The sequence below is a fragment of the Aphelocoma coerulescens genome, chromosome 13, assembly GCF_041296385.1.
Source record: "Aphelocoma coerulescens isolate FSJ_1873_10779 chromosome 13, UR_Acoe_1.0, whole genome shotgun sequence".
In the NCBI taxonomy this organism is placed as follows: domain Eukaryota; kingdom Metazoa; phylum Chordata; class Aves; order Passeriformes; family Corvidae; genus Aphelocoma; species Aphelocoma coerulescens.
Window position 1 is genome coordinate 7,903,985 of NC_091027.1, and position 19,289 is coordinate 7,923,273.

The 19,289-nt window shown below is 40.6% G+C and overlaps 1 protein-coding gene across 2 annotated transcripts in view; it reads left to right on the plus strand.

Annotated features, from left to right (window-relative positions):
- RASGEF1C (RasGEF domain family member 1C) overlaps positions 1–18,840 on the plus strand; it is a 76,725-nt gene extending 57,885 nt beyond the window's left edge. For both annotated transcript variants that reach the window (XM_069029296.1, XM_069029297.1), the window contains exons 7-14: positions 1,664–1,759; positions 2,850–2,952; positions 3,053–3,132; positions 3,772–3,867; positions 8,288–8,383; positions 8,533–8,656; positions 10,662–10,734; positions 11,127–18,840. In XM_069029296.1, the coding sequence (XP_068885397.1) occupies positions 1,664–1,759; positions 2,850–2,952; positions 3,053–3,132; positions 3,772–3,867; positions 8,288–8,383; positions 8,533–8,656; positions 10,662–10,734; positions 11,127–11,151 (693 nt within the window). In that variant the 3' untranslated portion in view covers positions 11,152–18,840. The remainder of the gene's footprint in view (positions 1–1,663; positions 1,760–2,849; positions 2,953–3,052; positions 3,133–3,771; positions 3,868–8,287; positions 8,384–8,532; positions 8,657–10,661; positions 10,735–11,126) is intronic.
- The last annotated feature ends 449 nt before the right edge of the window (positions 18,841–19,289 follow it).

Genomic DNA, 19,289 nt, shown 5'->3' on the forward strand with positions numbered 1-19,289 from the left:
GTGAGGGCTTCAAAAGGCTTCACTTATGAATGTTTATCAAGCATTCTGAGCTGCAGATGGAAGATGCTTGGGAGGTGCTAAATATTGCTGCCATTTATAAAGCTTAACCTTTAAAAAGCAGTCTGTCTCAACTTCACTGTTGCACATTTTTCACAAGTTTTGCGTTATTAGCTGTGGCTCTTATGCCCTGGCACAGGACAGCAGTTCTGAGATGGAAATACTATTTTCAGAACAAAACCTGGGGTTTGTGTACTTTCTGCTGTAATAGGGAACAAGAAACAGAGGACATGTAAAGCAGCTGCTATGGTTAGACTGGGGCTGATTTGGGTTTCCTTTGGGTTTTTTGATATTTACATGCTGCTTGCTAACATTTACTTTTGAGATGCTTTAAAAATACACTTTTATTGTGTTTGTAGTCTATTCATAAAGTGGCTCAGACTTTCAGTCCTGTTAAGCTTTGATCCTCCATAGCATGGTACTGTGATTTCTGTTTCTAAACACGTCTGTATACAGAATCACAGGTGAATGTTTTCTTACTTTGAATTACCTTGGGAATCATATTAAGCCCCATTTCTGAAGGGGTTCTTAGTCACTGGTTTACCTTACATAATATGGGTGATCCCATTGACATTAATGGATCTTTGCTTATGCATTATGATTTTCTTCTTAGTGGCATGTGTTTACAGTACCTCTGGGAAATGATCAGCCTAATAAAACAAAAATCAGTATTCTCTGGTACCCTCTAGTGGATGTTACTGAATGTTCAGACAAATCTCTTGAACTCCAGAGCTGAGTGTCCTAGATAGACTGTCAAAGACTTTAAAGCTGGAAAAGGGACTTGAAGTCTTACCATCCCAAGCAACATACTCAGGCTGTGTGAACTGCCCTATCACTCCTCTGAAGTCAAATTTTCTGTTGATGACAAAGGAACTGGTAGAGTTCAGCCAAGTATCTGCTCGCACAGCCTGTATCAGTTATGGGAATTTATGTTAAGTTTTGTATAAATAAGTGAAAAATATGCTTCTTGTAATGGCTCTTATCAGTGAAGTGTCTCTGGCATGTTAAGTGACCTGTTCAAGCATAGCCATCCAGGCAGAGCTGGTTGCTAAGAACCTGTTTTTCTGAAAATTCACTAAGGAAAATAGTGGGCTTTTTTAATGAAGAATCAATCAGAACTGTGTTTTCTCTTGTTTACCTCATGTACACTTCACTAAATTCTGGTCCCTCCCCTCCAGAAAAGGACTGTGGGTGATTGTATTTACTGAAGTGGAGGAAGTCCTGGAATCAAAGTGACAAACTGAGCCTGCTGTGGAAGACCGTGCTTGTCTTATTTTGTCTGCATGTCCTTGTTGATGTCAGAATCCTGCAATGCCCCAGCTGTTCATATCCCAGTGAACCAGGGTCAGTGCAGACTGTCAGTGAACACTTGCTGCAGGCAAAATAGGGCTGTTTTCTGGACACCAGTGTGAATTGTGCGTTGTGACACACCCAGCTAGACCCCCATCTGCCACTTGCAGGCTTTTTAAAAGGGGCCCTTAAATGCACAGTCTTCCATGAGCATGAGAGAGATGTTGCCAGTAATTACCTTTTTGCAGTATTTATCTTAGTGATCAGGTAGCTGACTGGAACACAGTTATATCTTTCTGTGCTTTTTCCCCCCCAGACGTGTTTCAGTGAACAGAAGAAGACAAGTAACCTTGAGGCCTATGTGAAATGGTTCAATAGACTCTGCTATCTCGTAGCAACAGAAATTTGCATGGTAAGTTACAAGCATGTGCCATGTTTTACCACATGCCTGAAGTACCTCTCTGAGATTTTATATTAATAAGCAATCCTGGGGATTTATTTCTTATGACCCAGCTAAGCATCTGATGGTAAGTTTTAGCAATATTGCACTTGCAGAAGCGACCTGATAAATGACAAACATATTGCAAAGCAGAGGCGGCGGCACACGGGGGAATGCACTGTTCTCTTGATGTAGTAGGGGCACAGTGTGGAATAATGAACCCTGCAGGGAAAAAGAGAGGGAAAAATGCCTTGAGTTATCCTGTGAGATTTCTGCCAGCAAAGATTCTAGTGGAGCCATATTTGTTATCTGTCATTCTAAAGATCTGCTCTGTGTGTGAATTCCCACTGCATGGCTCTCTGTCCTGCTGCCCATTAGTGTAGCTGTGGCTGTTGTTTCTTAACTTGGTAGTGGTTTTAGTTTGTTTAACTTGGTCCATCAAAATGAAATTAATGTTTTCCCCCTTGAAAAGGGTGGGGAAGGGAGGAATAATAATAGTTTAAAGAGCTTGGAGAGCCTGTGATATGTAAGAATTACCATTTGAAGATCATCTTTGGAAAAGATAGGGTGATTCCAGTCCAATTAAAATGTGTATTTTAAATGCTATCATTTGGCCTGGCCATATTGCTAAAGGGACAGAAGAGGGGAAAGGGAGTAATGCAATGAAACAAGCTCTTTCTGGGACAAAGATGCTGCTGTTCTAGGGGTGTGAAATCCTGCCCTTAGGAAAGTCTGTGCTGATGTGCCCACAGACTCGAGGGAGGCCAGCAGAGAGCTGAGGCTCTGCTTCAGGGCTGCTTGGGCTGCCTGTTCCAGCACTGAGACAATCACTGGGGCTGGGAATTGCCGTGAATTTCTTCTGTGTCACTGCAGTGAAAGCTTTGATTTCGGAGGCTGCCAGTCACCAGCATCCACTGGATTGCTGGAACAGAATTAGGGCCAGTGACTGAAAGCAGATGGCCCAAGCTGTGCGTGAAGCCATGCTATGCATGGAACAAATGCTTAGGATGACCTCCAATTCTGCATATGCTCATTACAGATACTCATTTATTTTAATTCACAGCCTGCAAAAAAGAAACAGCGAGCACAAGTCATCGAATTCTTCATTGACGTTGCCCGAGAGTGCTTTAACATAGGGAATTTTAATTCACTGATGGCAATCATTTGTAAGTACAGCTTCTAGCTGAGTCTTCCATCAGCTGTCACAGATGAAAAAGGAATCCCAGCTCTTATCAATGGCTTTCTTTTTGTCTCTCTCACTCATAGCTGGAATGAATATGAGTCCAGTTTCCAGGCTAAAGAAGACTTGGTCAAAAGTGAAAACAGCCAAATTTTTCATTCTTGAGGTAAAAAAAAATAAATTCCTGATGCACTTTAATTATATTCAAGATATTTTTGTTTGGGAATTTTACATAGTTATCCAGGTGTGAGATGTCTGGAGACACATTTCACAGGCAGAGGGCCTGATTCTAAGCTGAAATATCCCAGGTGTAGTGAGGAGGATGTAAAGCTGCTGATATACAGAGGGAATTCAGAGTACTCAAATAAATAAGAGGAATTTTTAAAAAATCAAAATATGAGCCTATATGCACGCCACAGTGCTTCCACTGATGCATGTTTTGTTTAGCCATGTGCACAATGCTGAATGTAAAGCTCCCAACCTATACCTTGGATGTTGAGTGAAGACCCAAGGTTGTATTTTGTATTGAGGATTCCAGGATTTGGCACACATAAAATGTGCAGTGCTTATTCTTCACATAAAAGCTCAGTAAGCTGTTAGTAGAAAAACCAAAGGTGTAGGCAGCCATGGGCTGTAGAGCTCTCATTGCACATGGAGTGCACAATGGTGCATGGACTTCTGCAGGTATGTGGATTTTGAAGATGGAGGCTCAGCTCTGCTCATGGTTTGCTACAACTGAGCATAAAATTGTCTTTAGAGGACCCAGGCCACTTTCTAACCTAGGTGTGTTGTTTTGTGCATGTAGCACCAGATGGACCCCACTGGCAACTTCTACAACTACCGGACAGCGCTGCGGGGGGCTGCTCACAGGTCCCTCACCGCACACAGCAACAGGGAGAAGGTAGGTGTGACCACATCCCATCCAGCTCCACGTGGGTGGGGTGCATTTCTGCTGGGAGGCAGTGGCTCAAAAACACTTGATGCAGTGTTCTCCTCCCTTCCATGGGTCAGCAGTGCAAGGCCTGTGTGCTTCAAGATGCAACTGGAAATGTAAAAAAAAAAAAAAAAAAAAAGTGATTGAAGGAGTCTGGATAGGATCCAACGTCAGACATTGGGAGGGTTAGAGAGGGCAGGACACACAGCATGGAGGACTTAGTTGCAAGTGTCTCTACATCCCTGGAAAATTCGCACTGTTTAGATTGATAAACCTGATGGAACAGGTATTCCAGACTGAAACTACTTTTATTTTGTTGATGGAGCATGAGCCTGGCAGATGCAGGTGGAGCTGTGCTTTGTTACAACTGTGCCCCGAGGCTCTGGCACAGAAGCCCCTATTGTGTGATGTGTGAGGTGAGATGGAGAGCAAAGGGCACAGCAGTGAAGAGGAGGTGGATCTCCATTTACATTACGGAAAGATGATTTACCACAAGTCCTGCAAGGGAGTCTAGTCTGAATCCACTGCAGCAAACTTGGGATGATATTCTGTCCTTGTGCATTTTCATTTCATTTGGTTGTTGCTGCCATCTCAGTGAGCAAGAATTGAAGTGTTTTATCAGTGTTCAGGGCAGATGTGGAGCTTCCTGACATGTCACTGATGCTGCAAAAATCAGATTGACAAGATGTTAGTGTGTAGGATCCTCTTGTTTTGTGCCCCAATATGCTTCTTGTTAATTTTCTTATTCCTTCATTCAATTCTTTATTTTTTTGTTCTATGAGAGAGGGTTTGTGTTTTACACTGCAATTGCCTATAGTCATAAATGGGTAATCTCTGAGCATGGCAAAGCTGAAGTAGATACTGCATGAACAAGCACAATATGGAATTTAGTATTCATTCACTAGAGGAGCCAGGCCAGATGCTAATCTCACACCCCTGTAAATTTGATGTAAATCTGCTGAAGCTAATGGAATCTCACAGCATTTACAGTGAAATGAGATCAGCATCTGGTGGCAGGCTGACTCAGCTGCAATGGGAGTACACTGAGTTGTTCTGAAAAGCACTTCTCTATGCAAAGGAGAGATGATTTGGATGTTTGTGACTGGAAAAGCAATTCTTTCAACTCTCACTCACTGCAGAGAGGACCTGTCAGTCTGAGATGATTTTGCAGTTTAGTTCTTCTGCAGCCATCATAGATATTCAAACCAGTTGCTTTATTGTTTGACTTAATTTCCTGTGAAGTTAGCAATCTCTGTCATATCTCTACCCCCAGCTGGTTAATACTGATGGCAGAGAGGTTATTAGATTGAAAGGAGTCTATTTTACATCAGAAAAAGCCCATATTCTGTTTTCCTTGTGTAGACAACATTAGTTCAGGAAAATGCGCCAGGATATGATTTGGTAGCTACTCATACTGGGTATTTTACAGTGTCAGATACAGCAGATCATGTAATGCTTTCTGTAGGATTAAGGAATTTTGTTTCTTTTTATAAGCAAGATTATAATTTATTTGTTTTAATGGACTTGAACACATCTGAAAGAACATGATCACTTCTTTTTGATAGAAAATGTTACATTGTTTCTTGGCAAACCCATAGCAAAGCTCACTCTGAAGAAAATTTTTATCTTCAAACTGAATTGTGCTTGCAGAGGGGTGTGCTGGTTAGTAAGTCTGGTTTTGTCTGTGTAGTCAAATGACCTGTGACAGCTCCAAAATGAAGTTATTCCACTGGGAAACTCTGCATTGTACTTATGGCATGTCTCTGGCTTTGAAATGTTGGGAGTACATACAGCACAGCACTGTGTGTTGTTGCTGTCTGATACTGTGGAGCAAGAACACGTTGGATCTCATTAACTTTCTTCTTTCTGCAGGAGGCAATTGTCCTTCGGCATGTGGGTGGGTTGGATGGCATGGAGGGGGGATAAAAATGGAGAGAAATATCAGTTTCTGGCACTAACCCAGGTTTTATGCTAGCAAAGTGCCTGGATTGAAGCCAGTATTAGAGTATAATTGTAACCACTTTTGTTGCTTTTCCTACAGAAATTTGGAAAGCAAAACATACACAGTAATATATTTTTATTGGAGAAATAAATGGTGATCAAAATACAGCAATTCCATGGAAATGTGTAGAGAATTAGTATCCTCGGGTATGTCTCTGGTGCCTTTTGGATGAGATGAGAACAAGCTCTGCCATGTTCTGAGCTGACTGGGGGCTCTGTAGCTGTATTAGCCTGGCATCCAGCCCACATTTGTGTACCTTGCCTCTCAGCAAGCCTTTTCCTTCATGTTTAGTACCACTAATGGTGCTGACCTTGCTCCCAGGCAGTGGAGCAGGGCAGAACAAGCTCACATCTGCCTGCAAAAAATATGTAGACAGACCCTGGCAGTGATTTCTAGCTGGGGATCAGTGTGTGGCTCCAGCTCTCTGTATCTTTCCACCTTTTAAGACCACACTGGTTAGAGAGTCATCATCATTTTTGGTAGAAAACAAATCACATGGAGTTGTATTCTTTGCTGCAGGTCGACTGATCTAGTTTGGGTAACAGGAAAATAAATCCTGAAACACACTTAGCTCAGTTTGACTAGAAATTGCTCCACCTGACCTTAATAGGAGGGCTCAGCATTTTGGGAGGATAGGCTGTGGTTTGTTTTCATTCCTGAGTTTCGTCAGCGGAATGTATCAGGATAAGTATCCAGTGGTTCTTGGAGTGTCAGTCCAGGCTTTTTTATGGCTGTTGCAGTGACATTACGGAGTTTATCCATGGCTGTCCCATAAGAAAGCCAGCAGAGATGCAGATCTTTAACAGTTTACTAGATGTGGTATTTTAGCTGGAACAGAAATTGGCTTCCATTTTCACAACACACACTGGCAGTAGCTTGTGGATTCCTTGCCTCAGTGTTTTGACTTCTATGGCTCGTTCACACTCATTGTAGCATCACAGCGTTGTAGCATCCATGTAGACTGGATAATAACTGCTGCCAATCCTGTTCTGGGTCCATTTCAGATCCTGTTACAGCTGATGTACAGCATGAGATGGAATAACATTAAATACTCAACTAAAGGATTGCTCTCTTGGCTGTTCTTGCTTGCCATGAAGGTGCTTTAGCTTTGATGCTGCTTAACAAGCTCCACTTCAGTTAATATACAAACAGCCCAGTGGAAACTTTGGACACTCTGCCATGCAGTGTTTTGCTTTATGTTAATGGTGGCCAAGTTTGTACTTGGTGGTTTAAAAGACAGATGTTGCTGCCACAGGAAAATTCTCAAAGGGGCAGCTGCTGACCTTCAGCTCAAACCCCCCAAGTGGCCTTTTGCTGTCACAGTGGCACTGCTGGAGAGGTGGGCACACTGAGGTTTGGCTGCCGAATCCCAGAGCCCTGGGAGTCAGCTTTCAGGGACTGGTCCTTTGTGTTATCTTTCTTTTCCCTCTGAGTTGTGAGACAAGGACCCTGAGGGAGTCTGCTTCACTCTGGATCTCTGCTGAGGTTCTGAGGATGCACTTCAGGAGTGCTGCTACTGCTTTCTGCTGTAGAACATCTGGCAGCAAATTTATTTATCCCTGCTTGTAATTCCATTAATTTCAAGAGTTCTACCCAGAAATAGACTTCTTTTATAGCAAATTGACCCAACTCTAATGGGTTCAAGGGAAGGCTTGGATCACTGTTATATGCCACTCTTCCCTGGATGATGTCCAGGGCTAATTTTGAGAATTGCAATGGTCTCTCTGGCTACTGTTGGCAGTTTCCTGTCAACCAGCTTAATATTTTCAATCCTGTTGTCTGCAGGTTAATTTGGAGAAGCAGGTTGTACTAATCAGACATCAGGAAGGAAATTACATGCTTCAAGAGCTAGCCATGCATGGAGCTGTTGAAAATGAAACAGCTCCTGATTAACTGTTTGTAGACAAGTCCTTGGTCATCAAATTTTATTCTGTCTTTCCTTGTCCAGGGACAATACCGGTTCTTTGGTTCCCACCTGTGTTTAAATTGCTTGATTTGTGTATTCAACATCCCTGCTTATAAGGACACAACAGGAAAGGGAAGAGTTCTGCAATGTTATTTTGCTCTTTGCTGTCTGATGTTGTCATCAGACAGTGATGCTGTTGATAGTAAACTGGGCTTATAGCATTTTCTTAGTCATGGTATTCTGCCCAGTGAACATTTGGTTCAGTTCACTTTTCATCTCAGCATACATTCTGCTGGTGGCTGAAGGTCTCTCTAGACACTACTGCCCTTTGGCCTGCCTGTCGTTGTACTGCTTTTTAAGTGCACAGCACACTGGAAAGTTAATACTTCTTTATTCTCATCTCTCCCGATTGAGTTGTTCTTTCATGCAGAGAAAATACTGAACTGAAAAGATAATGGTTATGTCATTTCTCTCCACAGATTGTGATCCCCTTCTTCAGCCTGTTGATCAAAGACATTTATTTTTTGAATGAGGGATGTGCTAATCGCCTTCCAAATGGACACGTCAACTTTGAAGTAAGATCTAAAAAATGTTTTTACCTATCCCATTCCAACAGCTGAGGGGCTGCCTGAGACTATTGGCCTGCAATTTTCCGTGCAGACCATCAAACACTGAACTTGAGATAATCTTACTGTATCTGAGTGGAATGATTTTATGTTTACAGAAATTTCTGGAATTGGCTAAGCAAGTAGGAGAATTTATAACATGGAAGCAAGTGGAGTGTCCATTTGAGCAAGACCCTAACATCATCCACTACTTGCACACTGCTCCCATTTTTACAGAAGATGGTAAGACTGTATAATCATTAATCACTGCAAATGTCTCTCTTCATCACTGCTAATTAACACCCTGATCCATGCTTTGGTGATCTCTCTCACTGACTAGTCCCAGCTCTTTCCTAGCTTTCCTGCCAAACCGCTTGTTTAACCCCTGTCTATCAATGTGTTTTTGCAAATACAACCTTCTAGCAGATGAAGCTGCTGCCTGATGGCGTTTCTCTTGTCTGTAGCATCTCTATAAGGCACTGTCTGGGAAGCTGCCATTGTGGCCCTCTTTTTGTAATCACAAAAAGGGGCCACACAAGCATGTCATGGGCTGCTGTGAATGTCAGCTGTCCCTTAGCCACTCATTCTGTGATTGATGTAACCAGAGCTAATCTCTCTCACAAACCAGCACTGTCATCTCTTCAGTAAACACAGCCCAGGGCGATGAAGTCCAGCTGACCTCCTCCTCTACAACAAAGACACATGTTATCTACAGAAAAGAATTTTTAAGAAAACCTTTTCTATTAATTTCAGCTGTAGCTATGAAAGCCCTGTTCTGAAATTATTTCTCTGATTGTCTTTTTTTTTACTTATCTGTCCTCGTCAGTTTGGTATCCAGCATGTCAGACTGTGTCACTTCATATTGGTTCGTGTCAGCTGCCTCTCTATACATTGTCACACACAGAATTGTCTATAGCAACCTTCCCATAAGCTATTCTGGTGTTGGATTTATTTTTCCTTCATTCTGTAGGCAGTTTTCTGTACTAATCCAAGGTAATCAGACCAGACAGCTTGTATTTTACAGACTACTTCAGAAAGCAAAATACTGCTTCTGAAATCCTGCCTAAATCCTAAGAATGACTGCCAAAATAGAATAATTAATGTGATTAATATGTATCAAAAGGAGATAGGATGAAAGCATCTCATCTTGTTTTAGGCTCTAAAGGGACAGAAAATGAAAGTCAGAGTAAAAGTAAGTTTTCAGGCTACTGGACTGAGAAAGAGTGACCTCAACCCACTAATTGTTTGCAGATTTTCTCCCTCATGTCCTCCCCTATATTCATACTGCTTTTGTGAAATGCCCTTTGCAGAAGCCCCAGGAAGCCTCCCCCATTACCCAGGGGCAGTGCGGAGTAGAAAGAACTGCCCTGAATGAAAGGTGGGAGGATATCTGAGAGAGATGCAGCAGTGGCATGTGAAATGCAGCTGTACTGTGTTTGTCTCGATGTGGAGACATGGTGGCCAACACTTGAATATTAAAAGATAATGCATTTGTAGCACAGACTTGAATGCTGAGATGGTCCCTGCATTAGAGAATAAAAGCATCATGAAACAGTCAAATGAGGAAATGTGTGTGAACACCAATTACAGCCTGTGATTCCGAGAAAACAGTGAGATATTAATGCACTGCCAGCTTTTGCAGAGAAGACTCTACAATCTAGACTCATTTTGGTTTCATAAAATGCATCCTACAGCGTAAAGATTTCCGGGGGGGAAGACATTTATTTTCTTCCACTGCATTCCTTCTCTGGTTTCTGTAACTTACCTTGAGGGTATTGTGTATCCTTTTAAGCTACCATGTTCCCATAGGCTTTAAAAAGATTGAGGAACATAAAGTTGTGTTAAATGATGAGAATATCCTTAGTTTCTAAAAGCTTATGTGTTTAGGTGTCAGGTCTCACTGTCTTGTTTTTAATGTTCATGTAACTCTTGAGTAGCAGTGCTGTGATGGAGGAAATGGGCCCAGATCTCTAGATGCAAAACCAGAGACCGTTCAACTACTTAATACTGTTATGAGACGGTCGTGCTAATATATTTTAATTCTGGGCTCCTTTTCTGTTCCATCAAAATTAACATAACAGCTTTCCACGGTAGATATGTGAGCTAAACATCAGTGTCCCACTATTACCAGCTACCTGATGGACCATGAAGTTTTAAAATTTCTGTGTGGTACAAAAGAATATACAGGAATGCAGAGAGATGGGGCTTAACAATGCTATTGGAAATAACACATATTTACTGTTTCCAGGTTTGTATCTGGCTTCCTATGAAAGTGAAAGTCCGGAAAACCAGACAGAAAAAGACAGGTGGAAATCCTTAAGGTAAGATCTCATTTTATCAGCTCATTTCTAAAGTACATCCAAACTGCACTGACACCAAAGCTTGTGAAGTGCAGGTATTTAAACTGTGACCTCTGAGGGAGGTCTCTTCCATTTAAAACTAATTTGCAGAACTGAGGGTGCACTGATAAAAGCTCATTTTAATCTCAAATTATCCTCCATGTAAAGAATACCCTCAGCTTGCTGTACCCATGCAAAAGCCTGATGCAGATGAAGAATGCCCCAGGCTAACTGGATCTTCCAACAGTTTACAGCTCTTCTAAGAGATGTATAATGGTTTGATATAAGTGGGAATATGAAGAGAGTGATTGAAACAACCCAAACCTTTAAATTTGCTTCTTTTTTTTCATTGTCCTTATGTTTTACATTCACAGATCCACTATTCTAGGGAAGACTTGAAGATTAAGAGATTATTGCAGTAGGTCAAGGAAAAGAAATCCGCAAACATTTTGCACTACTGATTCCAAAGATGCCTGTTTGGGATTTAGACAATTTCTTTTGTTTGAGTTTTTTTGTTGGGTTTTCTTGACTGCCTAACATGATGGATGAACTGGATTCATCCACTGAAATCAACAGAACTGTGTGCACAATGATGCTTTTCTAACTATGAGACAGAGAGAAGAAGGACAAACAGACTATTTGTGGCTGTGCCCAAACTGCGTCAGGATCACTGTAATTTTGCCTCTGAAGGAAAACACAAGAAAACCAGGAACAGAGAGAATCGTGGTACTGCAACAGAGGATGGAAAAGTATAAAAAAGGAAAGCAAAAATACACGAGAGTATTTCAGAAGCAGGTGCTTCAGACAGCGGTTCTTTAAACCCTCTGAGGATTGTAAAATTAAATCAAAGACACATACAACAGCAATCTGGTTAATTGCTGAATGAAGAAAAAAGAACTTAATCTTGCATTAGCAGTCCCCCAGCCTTGTTGAACAAAGCACTGACTGCTGCAGGTATGAGCTTGCAGGGACGAGGACTGACACTGCTCACATACAAGTCTGTCGTGTTAGGCCACTTCAGCATGGGACAGTCGTCCTGACCCCATGGGTTTTTACAGAGAACAACCTGGAGTGTGACTCTTGCTTAGTTAATCTTCCCACCACTGTTGTTGCTTTCCTTACTGTGAATCTGGGCTGGTCTGAGGAGGGCAGAGGGCAGACAGTGCTGCTCAAAGACACCCCCACCACTTCTGAGGTTGAATGAAGAAGCAAATGACTCTGGACTCAACTTACCTCTATTTAATGTATGTAGTGTATTCCCTAAATTTATTGATGCTGAGTTGCATCTTTTAAGGGGTTTTATCACACTCAAAGAAAAAAGGTACTGCATTACCATTTCTGTCAGGTTCCAATTAACACAGTACTGTTTACTTTGCAACATGATACGTAGGAGGATGGGGAGTAATTGCTCTGAATTTGGGAAGTATGTGGTATGCTTTAAAAGGACAAAGGGTTTCAGATGAGAATGAATGCACTAAAGAATTTGTCATTCATGAGCAGATAACCATTTTTGTCTTTTTTACTTTTAGGCTGTAAAGGTCACTGTTTCCTTACAGATAATATGAAATAGGGACTGTGTCTTGTGTTTAAAGTTGTACAATAATCAAGGTGCTACTGTAATAGATATATTATATGATAATGAACTATATTAGATTCAAAACTGAGACCTAACAGTAGACTTACTGTTTGTGTATGGAAGGAATGTTCCTAACTGCCCCAGAAAATATCTCAAAAAGCTTAAATGAAACCTAAATGCCACATCATACTGAACTTTGCATTTTTGTTACTGACTTGGTGCTACCTTTTCAGATGTTCCAGTCCTTCTCTCCCTACAAAAGGATGTAACCCTTTCTGTGAAATCAGTAATAACTTTATTTCAGCACAGAGTGATTTCAAGTGGCTGTAGTGTTTTGAAAAATTCGGGTAATCCCAAAACCTGGCTGTGTTGGCCTATTCAGCCAGAAAACTGGAACTGTTCCTGCCCTCTGCCAGGCCTGGAAGTTGTCTGTGCCTGAGTGAGCTGTTGACCTGGAGGCATTGGTGGGCTGGTGCTTGAGGGCAGCAGCCTGAGAATGCTCTGTGTGGTGCACTCCAGGTCTGATGTGTCTGCAGAGCAGTTTTGTGTTAGGTTATGGCCTGTGGGAGCCCAGTCTGGCTCACTGAATCCACTGCTCTTGTGCTTGCTGAGCTGAGCAGGATGGATTTTTCTGGATTTGCAAACAGGGGCTTGAGGCAGAACTTCAGGTCTCCTTTTCCTGTAGATCTATCAGCACATGAATTCAAACAGGGGGCACATAAAACTCTAATGTGTTTATTCGAGCTTTGTATGGAAGAACTAAGTGTAAAGATGGCACAGCATCATTACAGCCATGGAATGATGACTATTCTGCTGATACTGTGAATATGCTGTTTGTTAATTTTTGTACATGAGCTGAGAGCTACACAGAGAAACTATACACATATAGCTGTTCCTTCAGGCAGAACCATTTCCAAAATGAAGCCATTAAAAGCCTGTTAAATTTCAGATTAATCCAGAGCAATAACCATAAACATATCTACAACAATGCTAATGTTTAAGTGTGTTTGCTAAATGGTCATTTTTTCTTACTACCCGCATCTTTTTAACAGGCACAGTGTGACTTCACGTTGGAAATATGGGGGTTTTGTTTGTCTGAAACCCAGTGCAGGTGGAGGGACCCTTTCTTAAAACCTGCTTTTAAAATGGAAATCCTTGCTCCTTTTCAAATTAGCCACTAGAGGCTGGTACAGATGAGATTATACAACCGTGACAATTAATTAAAATGTGATATCTCGTTATAATTCCGTATACTTTGGGGCACTTTCCATGAATTTGGGCAATTTTGTAAGTGTAAGTTCAATTAGATCTCCTAAAGTTTATCATTGTTGCAAACTAAACCATTTTCATAGTCCAAAACTTTCAAACCTCAGTGCTTAAAGTAGAAGCATAAAGGTCAGATTTAGGTGGGTATTAAGGGCTTAGTGGGACTGTCAGAAGCAGTAAATTATTCTTAATCCTTTATGTAGTCCCACATTTAAAAGGTCTTTTTTCAGAGGTGTTAAACATCCTCATCTCTTGGGGAGTAGTGAGGCAATTATTGCTTTATAGAGGTGCATGGCACATTAATCTGTAGTATTTGATCTCCAGAGACACTCACTGCTCTTTGCAAAATGACTTGGAGATGAGAGTGCGAAACAAAATGAGAAGACAGTGCTTTTTAAAAACGGACTTCAGCAGTCATAGCTTGTCTTCACATAATTTTGTAGCTAAAGTCCTATTTAAACAGAAACAATGTAAGCCTTAAGTTGCAGCTGTCGGTTGCATTTCTAATTGACCGCTGGCCTAACCCGGGTGAACAGCTCCTGGCAGGAACATGGTTAGAGCCTTGCTTCACCAACAAGCACCAGTACAACTGAAAACAAAGAATGACAACTTGGGCAATCAATTTCTTCTAAAAATGTATTAATATTACATGAAAATGAGAACATAAACATGTCCAGTAATCCATTTTTCTTGCTATAAAGGCATAAGGAACTCCTGCTGAAAAGAAAGCAGGGTCACTTCCCACCAAGCACTAAACCACTGTAAGGCTTGCAGTCATTAGACCAACCTCTAGACAAGTTACTAGGAGTAATGTTGTGGCTTTCTAATTCTGCTTCTTTGAGTGGATTCACTCCCCAACAGCTGCTTGAGCTAAGACTACACAGAGAACAGAGCAAAACTAGACCTGTAAGTCTGCAGTGTTGGTATCAAACCCCTAAGCTGGTAAGATGTGAATATGACACAGTCTTGCAGAAGCATTAACTTAACTTCTGGTATACAGCAGTATTTTAAAAGACCCAAATACATGAAATCACTTCTGCACCTCCTCCAATGTAATCAAAATGGTAGCAAAACTCCCCATTTTTTCATTTCTTGAGTGTGCCATTCTGCAATGCAGGGCTAGGTATAAAGCTCAGTGGAAAGCAAGGAGGGAATTGTGTGCCTTCAGCTTGTGTGAGGTCAGTAGATGAACTTGCTCAATGCCTTTAAAAAGACACTTAATCATACAATGTTGCCCTCAATTTCACATCAGCATCAATCACAATACCGAATTAAAGGTGCGTGGATGTTGGTCAGTTGGGCGTGACTAGATTTTCAGGGCAGAAACGCAAAACGAGTCAAGCACTCAAGAACCCTGTGCACCAGAGTACACTGACTAGACTATCATTATTCCCTGTCTTAGGCAATGAACACAATCCTGTTGTACATCTCTGGAAGCTCCCCATGGGATAGGGCAAACTGTGATTTCAGCTTCTGCTGAGGTGTCACTTTAAAAAAGTGTGGACAGCTGCTAAAGCACTTCAAATAAGAAACAATTTAAATGTAGAGGTATTTTTCTCAGCTTGAGAATATTTTATGACGTGGTCATTGGTGGTAAGATAATCACTCACTTAAAATTAAGCCTGTCCCTTCCTGATATCTTGGTTATTTCATCATGTTGTATTGCAATAGTTTATGCACCTTTTCTTAAAGCACATGAGCGCTGGTTTGCACGACTGTAAATCCAGTTTAGAACAGAGCTCAGATCACTGAAAATGTAATTGGAATTATCAACAAAAAGACATGTTAGTAGAAAATATAGTTATGCATATCAATGTAAAAATGTTTCTCAGTTAACAGTCTCTGGCCTAGCAATGACTGTGTTCCATGGAATGAGACTGATTCCAAGCATAGCAATGTGCCAGAGGAAAAACTCCAATTAATTTTGATGGGCTTTGGAGCAGTACTGCAATTATTAACTGTAGTACAGTTTTTAGTTATTCATAGGTATTAAACTGTATTGACAACTGATGTAGTCTTTGTGCCAGGTGCAACTCTCAGATGGGAGGTGCACTTAATAGGGTGAAAATTCAGCCTTAACAAAAGTTTTCTTTGACATTGTTGAAGTTTCAGCAGCAAATTCAAGGACTAAATCTGATCTAATTAATTAATTCATGTCTGAGAGCAAAATTTGATTTTCTGGCTTTAAGAACCTTTTTCTCTTTTTATACTGGTAGAAATTAGCCATACTGTCTCAAATTACTCTCTCATTGGAAATTAAACCCCCTTTGATTGTGAACTGATTATTTCCATTGTTGTAGTTGAAGAATGGGCTTAGGGAGTGACAAGGAAACAGGGAAAAGCCCCTTTGTTACTGCTCAGAGACTCAACTGTGGGCCAAAGCTGTCTTTTCTTTTGTCCTTTCTAACATTACCTGTCGAGTGAAATTCCCTGCGTAGGTGGTGCAGGGCATTACTGAAGTGTGGCTGGGGAACAGCACACATACCCGGGCTCAGGAAGGCACCACAGGCACCATCAGGGACACACAGGGGTGATGAGATGATCCTGGACAAAGCTGATGTACACATTCATGTCTGAGGCTGCACTCAGCTCTCTGATGCTGGGACACATCCCTTTTGAAAGAAAGTTCTTGGAAGTTCACCTGAGGCAAAGCCTACTACACTTCCTTATCCACCCAACAGAATGATTACAAGAAAATTCTTTGAACTAAAAGAAGTTTCTCTAGTGGACTTAAAGCAGTAAAGAATTTGTTTCTTAGTTGACAGAGATTTTAAGATCTAAGCAACATGGAAAAATAAGTATTTTAAAATTATGAGAAATACATTGATACATTGATGGTTGTTAACTTTCATATTTCACAGCATGGCAGCAGAGTGGAACAAAATATCTTCTATTAATACCAATGGCAGCTGGGCAGGCGAAGGCAGGAGAGAATTTCTGGTGCAGAAGATGTTACCAATAATTGTGTTTTAATATTGGCTAGAGTGCATCCCTTCCCCTAAAACCACTGCTCCCTGCTCTGTGGAGCAGCTGAACCAGTTACATTTTTAGATGGTACAGATCTGGAGTTTAATCTGGTTTGTATTAATTTCTTTTACAATTCTTTCTGCATATTTTCAGATAGGCAAAAAATACTGAGTACATTAAAACTAATGCCCCTACAAGGCATCACATCCTGCATTGTTACATTATGCAAGTGTAGATAGGGAGCAAGTAGCTTGTATGGGTGGTATTTCATACACTCAGCACAGGTGCAAGACACTGAAACTCAGGCTACAGCCTCAGCTGCAGAAAAAAGCTAAGTATGAGTAACTCCTGCCTAGATCCTCTGCCCTGCTCCATGGCCAGCACAGACTATAGTGCTGTAAATTCCGAGTGGCTTAGACTGTTCACTCTTCCCTTGATGCCTTTCCCTCCACAGAAGTGGTGTTTTGCTCCATAAACAGCTCTTGCAAATTGCCAAAGGAACATTTTTTCTAGCTCTCTGCCGTACAAAGGCTCTGTAATCATACTCCAGATCTGTCATAACAGAATAGGAATTCTTCTCCGTGTTCATCCCCATGGCCTTAAAACTGCCAACCCAGATTAATATTGCAGTGCAGCAATGTTCCCAGGCCTCCTGGAATGCAGAAGACTTGAGAGTTCAGAGCTCAGGAGTCCTACAAGTTATGTGTTTGTAAAGGAACCTTCCTTCTAAAAGGTGCAAAGCCCATTTAATGGAATTCTGAACAGAAAATTCCATATTCCAGCTACCTTTCAGAGAAGCATGGCTTCCTCAGTGAACTGTTACTGGTCAGTACTATATCACTGCTTTCATTATTTAATTATGCTTCTAAAATTCCAGTGTTTTTGAAATGAACATATGATGGTTTTTTGATGATTGGTCCATGGGCAAACAGAATAGAGAAAATGGGGGCTGTAGTTTAGATTGTTGACATCATCTGTATTTCTTTAGAAGCCCAAGTTGGGTTATCACTTACTGTCTGTCCTTGCCTTGAACTAGAAGGAATTGTTCTGATACAATTGTCCAAATTATTAAAACTTAGTGAAAGACGCACACACGGAGCTATTAAATTCAAGTGTTTCACGGTCTGATCCTTACAAATGTACAAGTACTTCCCTTAGGGGTCTGTCTGTAAAAACACCATTACTAGTACAACACAGATGGAAAACAAATTATTCTCTGGGTTTCAGAACTCTTAGCAAGCGTTCATCAGCTTATGAAGGTGAAAAACCAGATTTTAAGATTTTTTTTTTCACTTTTAGCAACAGTGACTATCAACTGTCTTAAACCTAAATTCCAAGAACATAGGATTCTAAAACTATTAGAATGATACTGTTTAGTCACAGACCTAAAAGCACAGAGTAGAAATGGGTAAGCAGAACTGTCTTTATTTTCACACTGAGAAATTCAAAGGTTGAATGACAGGACTGGTTACCTGGGAAGCACGTCCTTTCAAACAATTACCCCAAAAAGATATCCAAATTTTAGTTTTACATTTCTTCTGGTGTTACTCCTTTTTACAGCTGTGCTTAGATAAATGGGAGCTAAATTATCACTTTAGGTTTTAAAAAGAACCAAGCTAAGAAATAAATATGGCTTAAAAGAATGGTATATATTAATCATGCGAGTGATAGCAACAAGGAACTGTGCTTTTCCTGTATCTTTATCATTAAATTAAACAATTCATGTTGTGATTAGCATTTTCAGGTCAAACTGAAATCCCTCTACCATAGAATCATAAAATTGTAGAATCATTTAGTTTGGAAAGGACCTTTAAGATCATCAAGTCCAACTTTTAACCCATCCATAATACTCAAACCGTGTAGCTTTGTTAGAAGTTCCCAGAACAAATACCAACACTTTATTAATTGCACAGGCAGGAAACAGTAAAGTTACTTGAAAGTGGCTGTTATGATTTTGTGACTGTACATAGATTTTGCAAAATGTTATTGGTAATATGCATCCTATACCCTACATAAACACTGCGAGAATAGCATGGTCATTGTTACGCTTTATAGCTGTTGTGGAAAATGTCTTAACCTGCATTCATGATGATAGTGCCCATCCTACTCCCATGCCTTTTTATACAGTTGTGGTAAGATTGTTATGAAATCCTTTTGTCAGTCATGTTCCAGCTAACTTACCTATGTATAGAATTTATATATTAAACCCCCCTAATTTATACTGTGTTTTAACAGTTTGCCTGAACTGTCTATGGTTTCTAAATTTTGTAATGTGAGTGTCAAATAAGAATAATAATTAAAAAAAAAAAAAAGCCTTGGCTGCGTGGAATTTTTTCTTTCATTTTATATGTAGTAAAGATTTCAACAACTGCAAATCTACAGGATAGGCTGAGAAGAAACTCACATTGCTTTGAAACTCCAAAAATACAAAGATGTCCCTGACTCTGCCCAACAATTCATGAATATGTGTGTAGGCAGAAACCTGTGGTTTCTGCTCTTTCTCATTTCCACTTTACTGCTTCTCTCTTCATCCTCACACATTCAGAACATTGCACTGCATGTGTACTGCAAGGAAAGGAGGCAGATTCACAGTTCCCATAATAAAATATTTTCCCAAATAGGAGCTGTAGAATGGGAACTTCATAATAATAGGAGGAAAAAGCTGAGACTGGGTCTGAGTATTTTTAGTTTGTTTCTATAAAATTCCACGGTACAACTGATGTTTAAA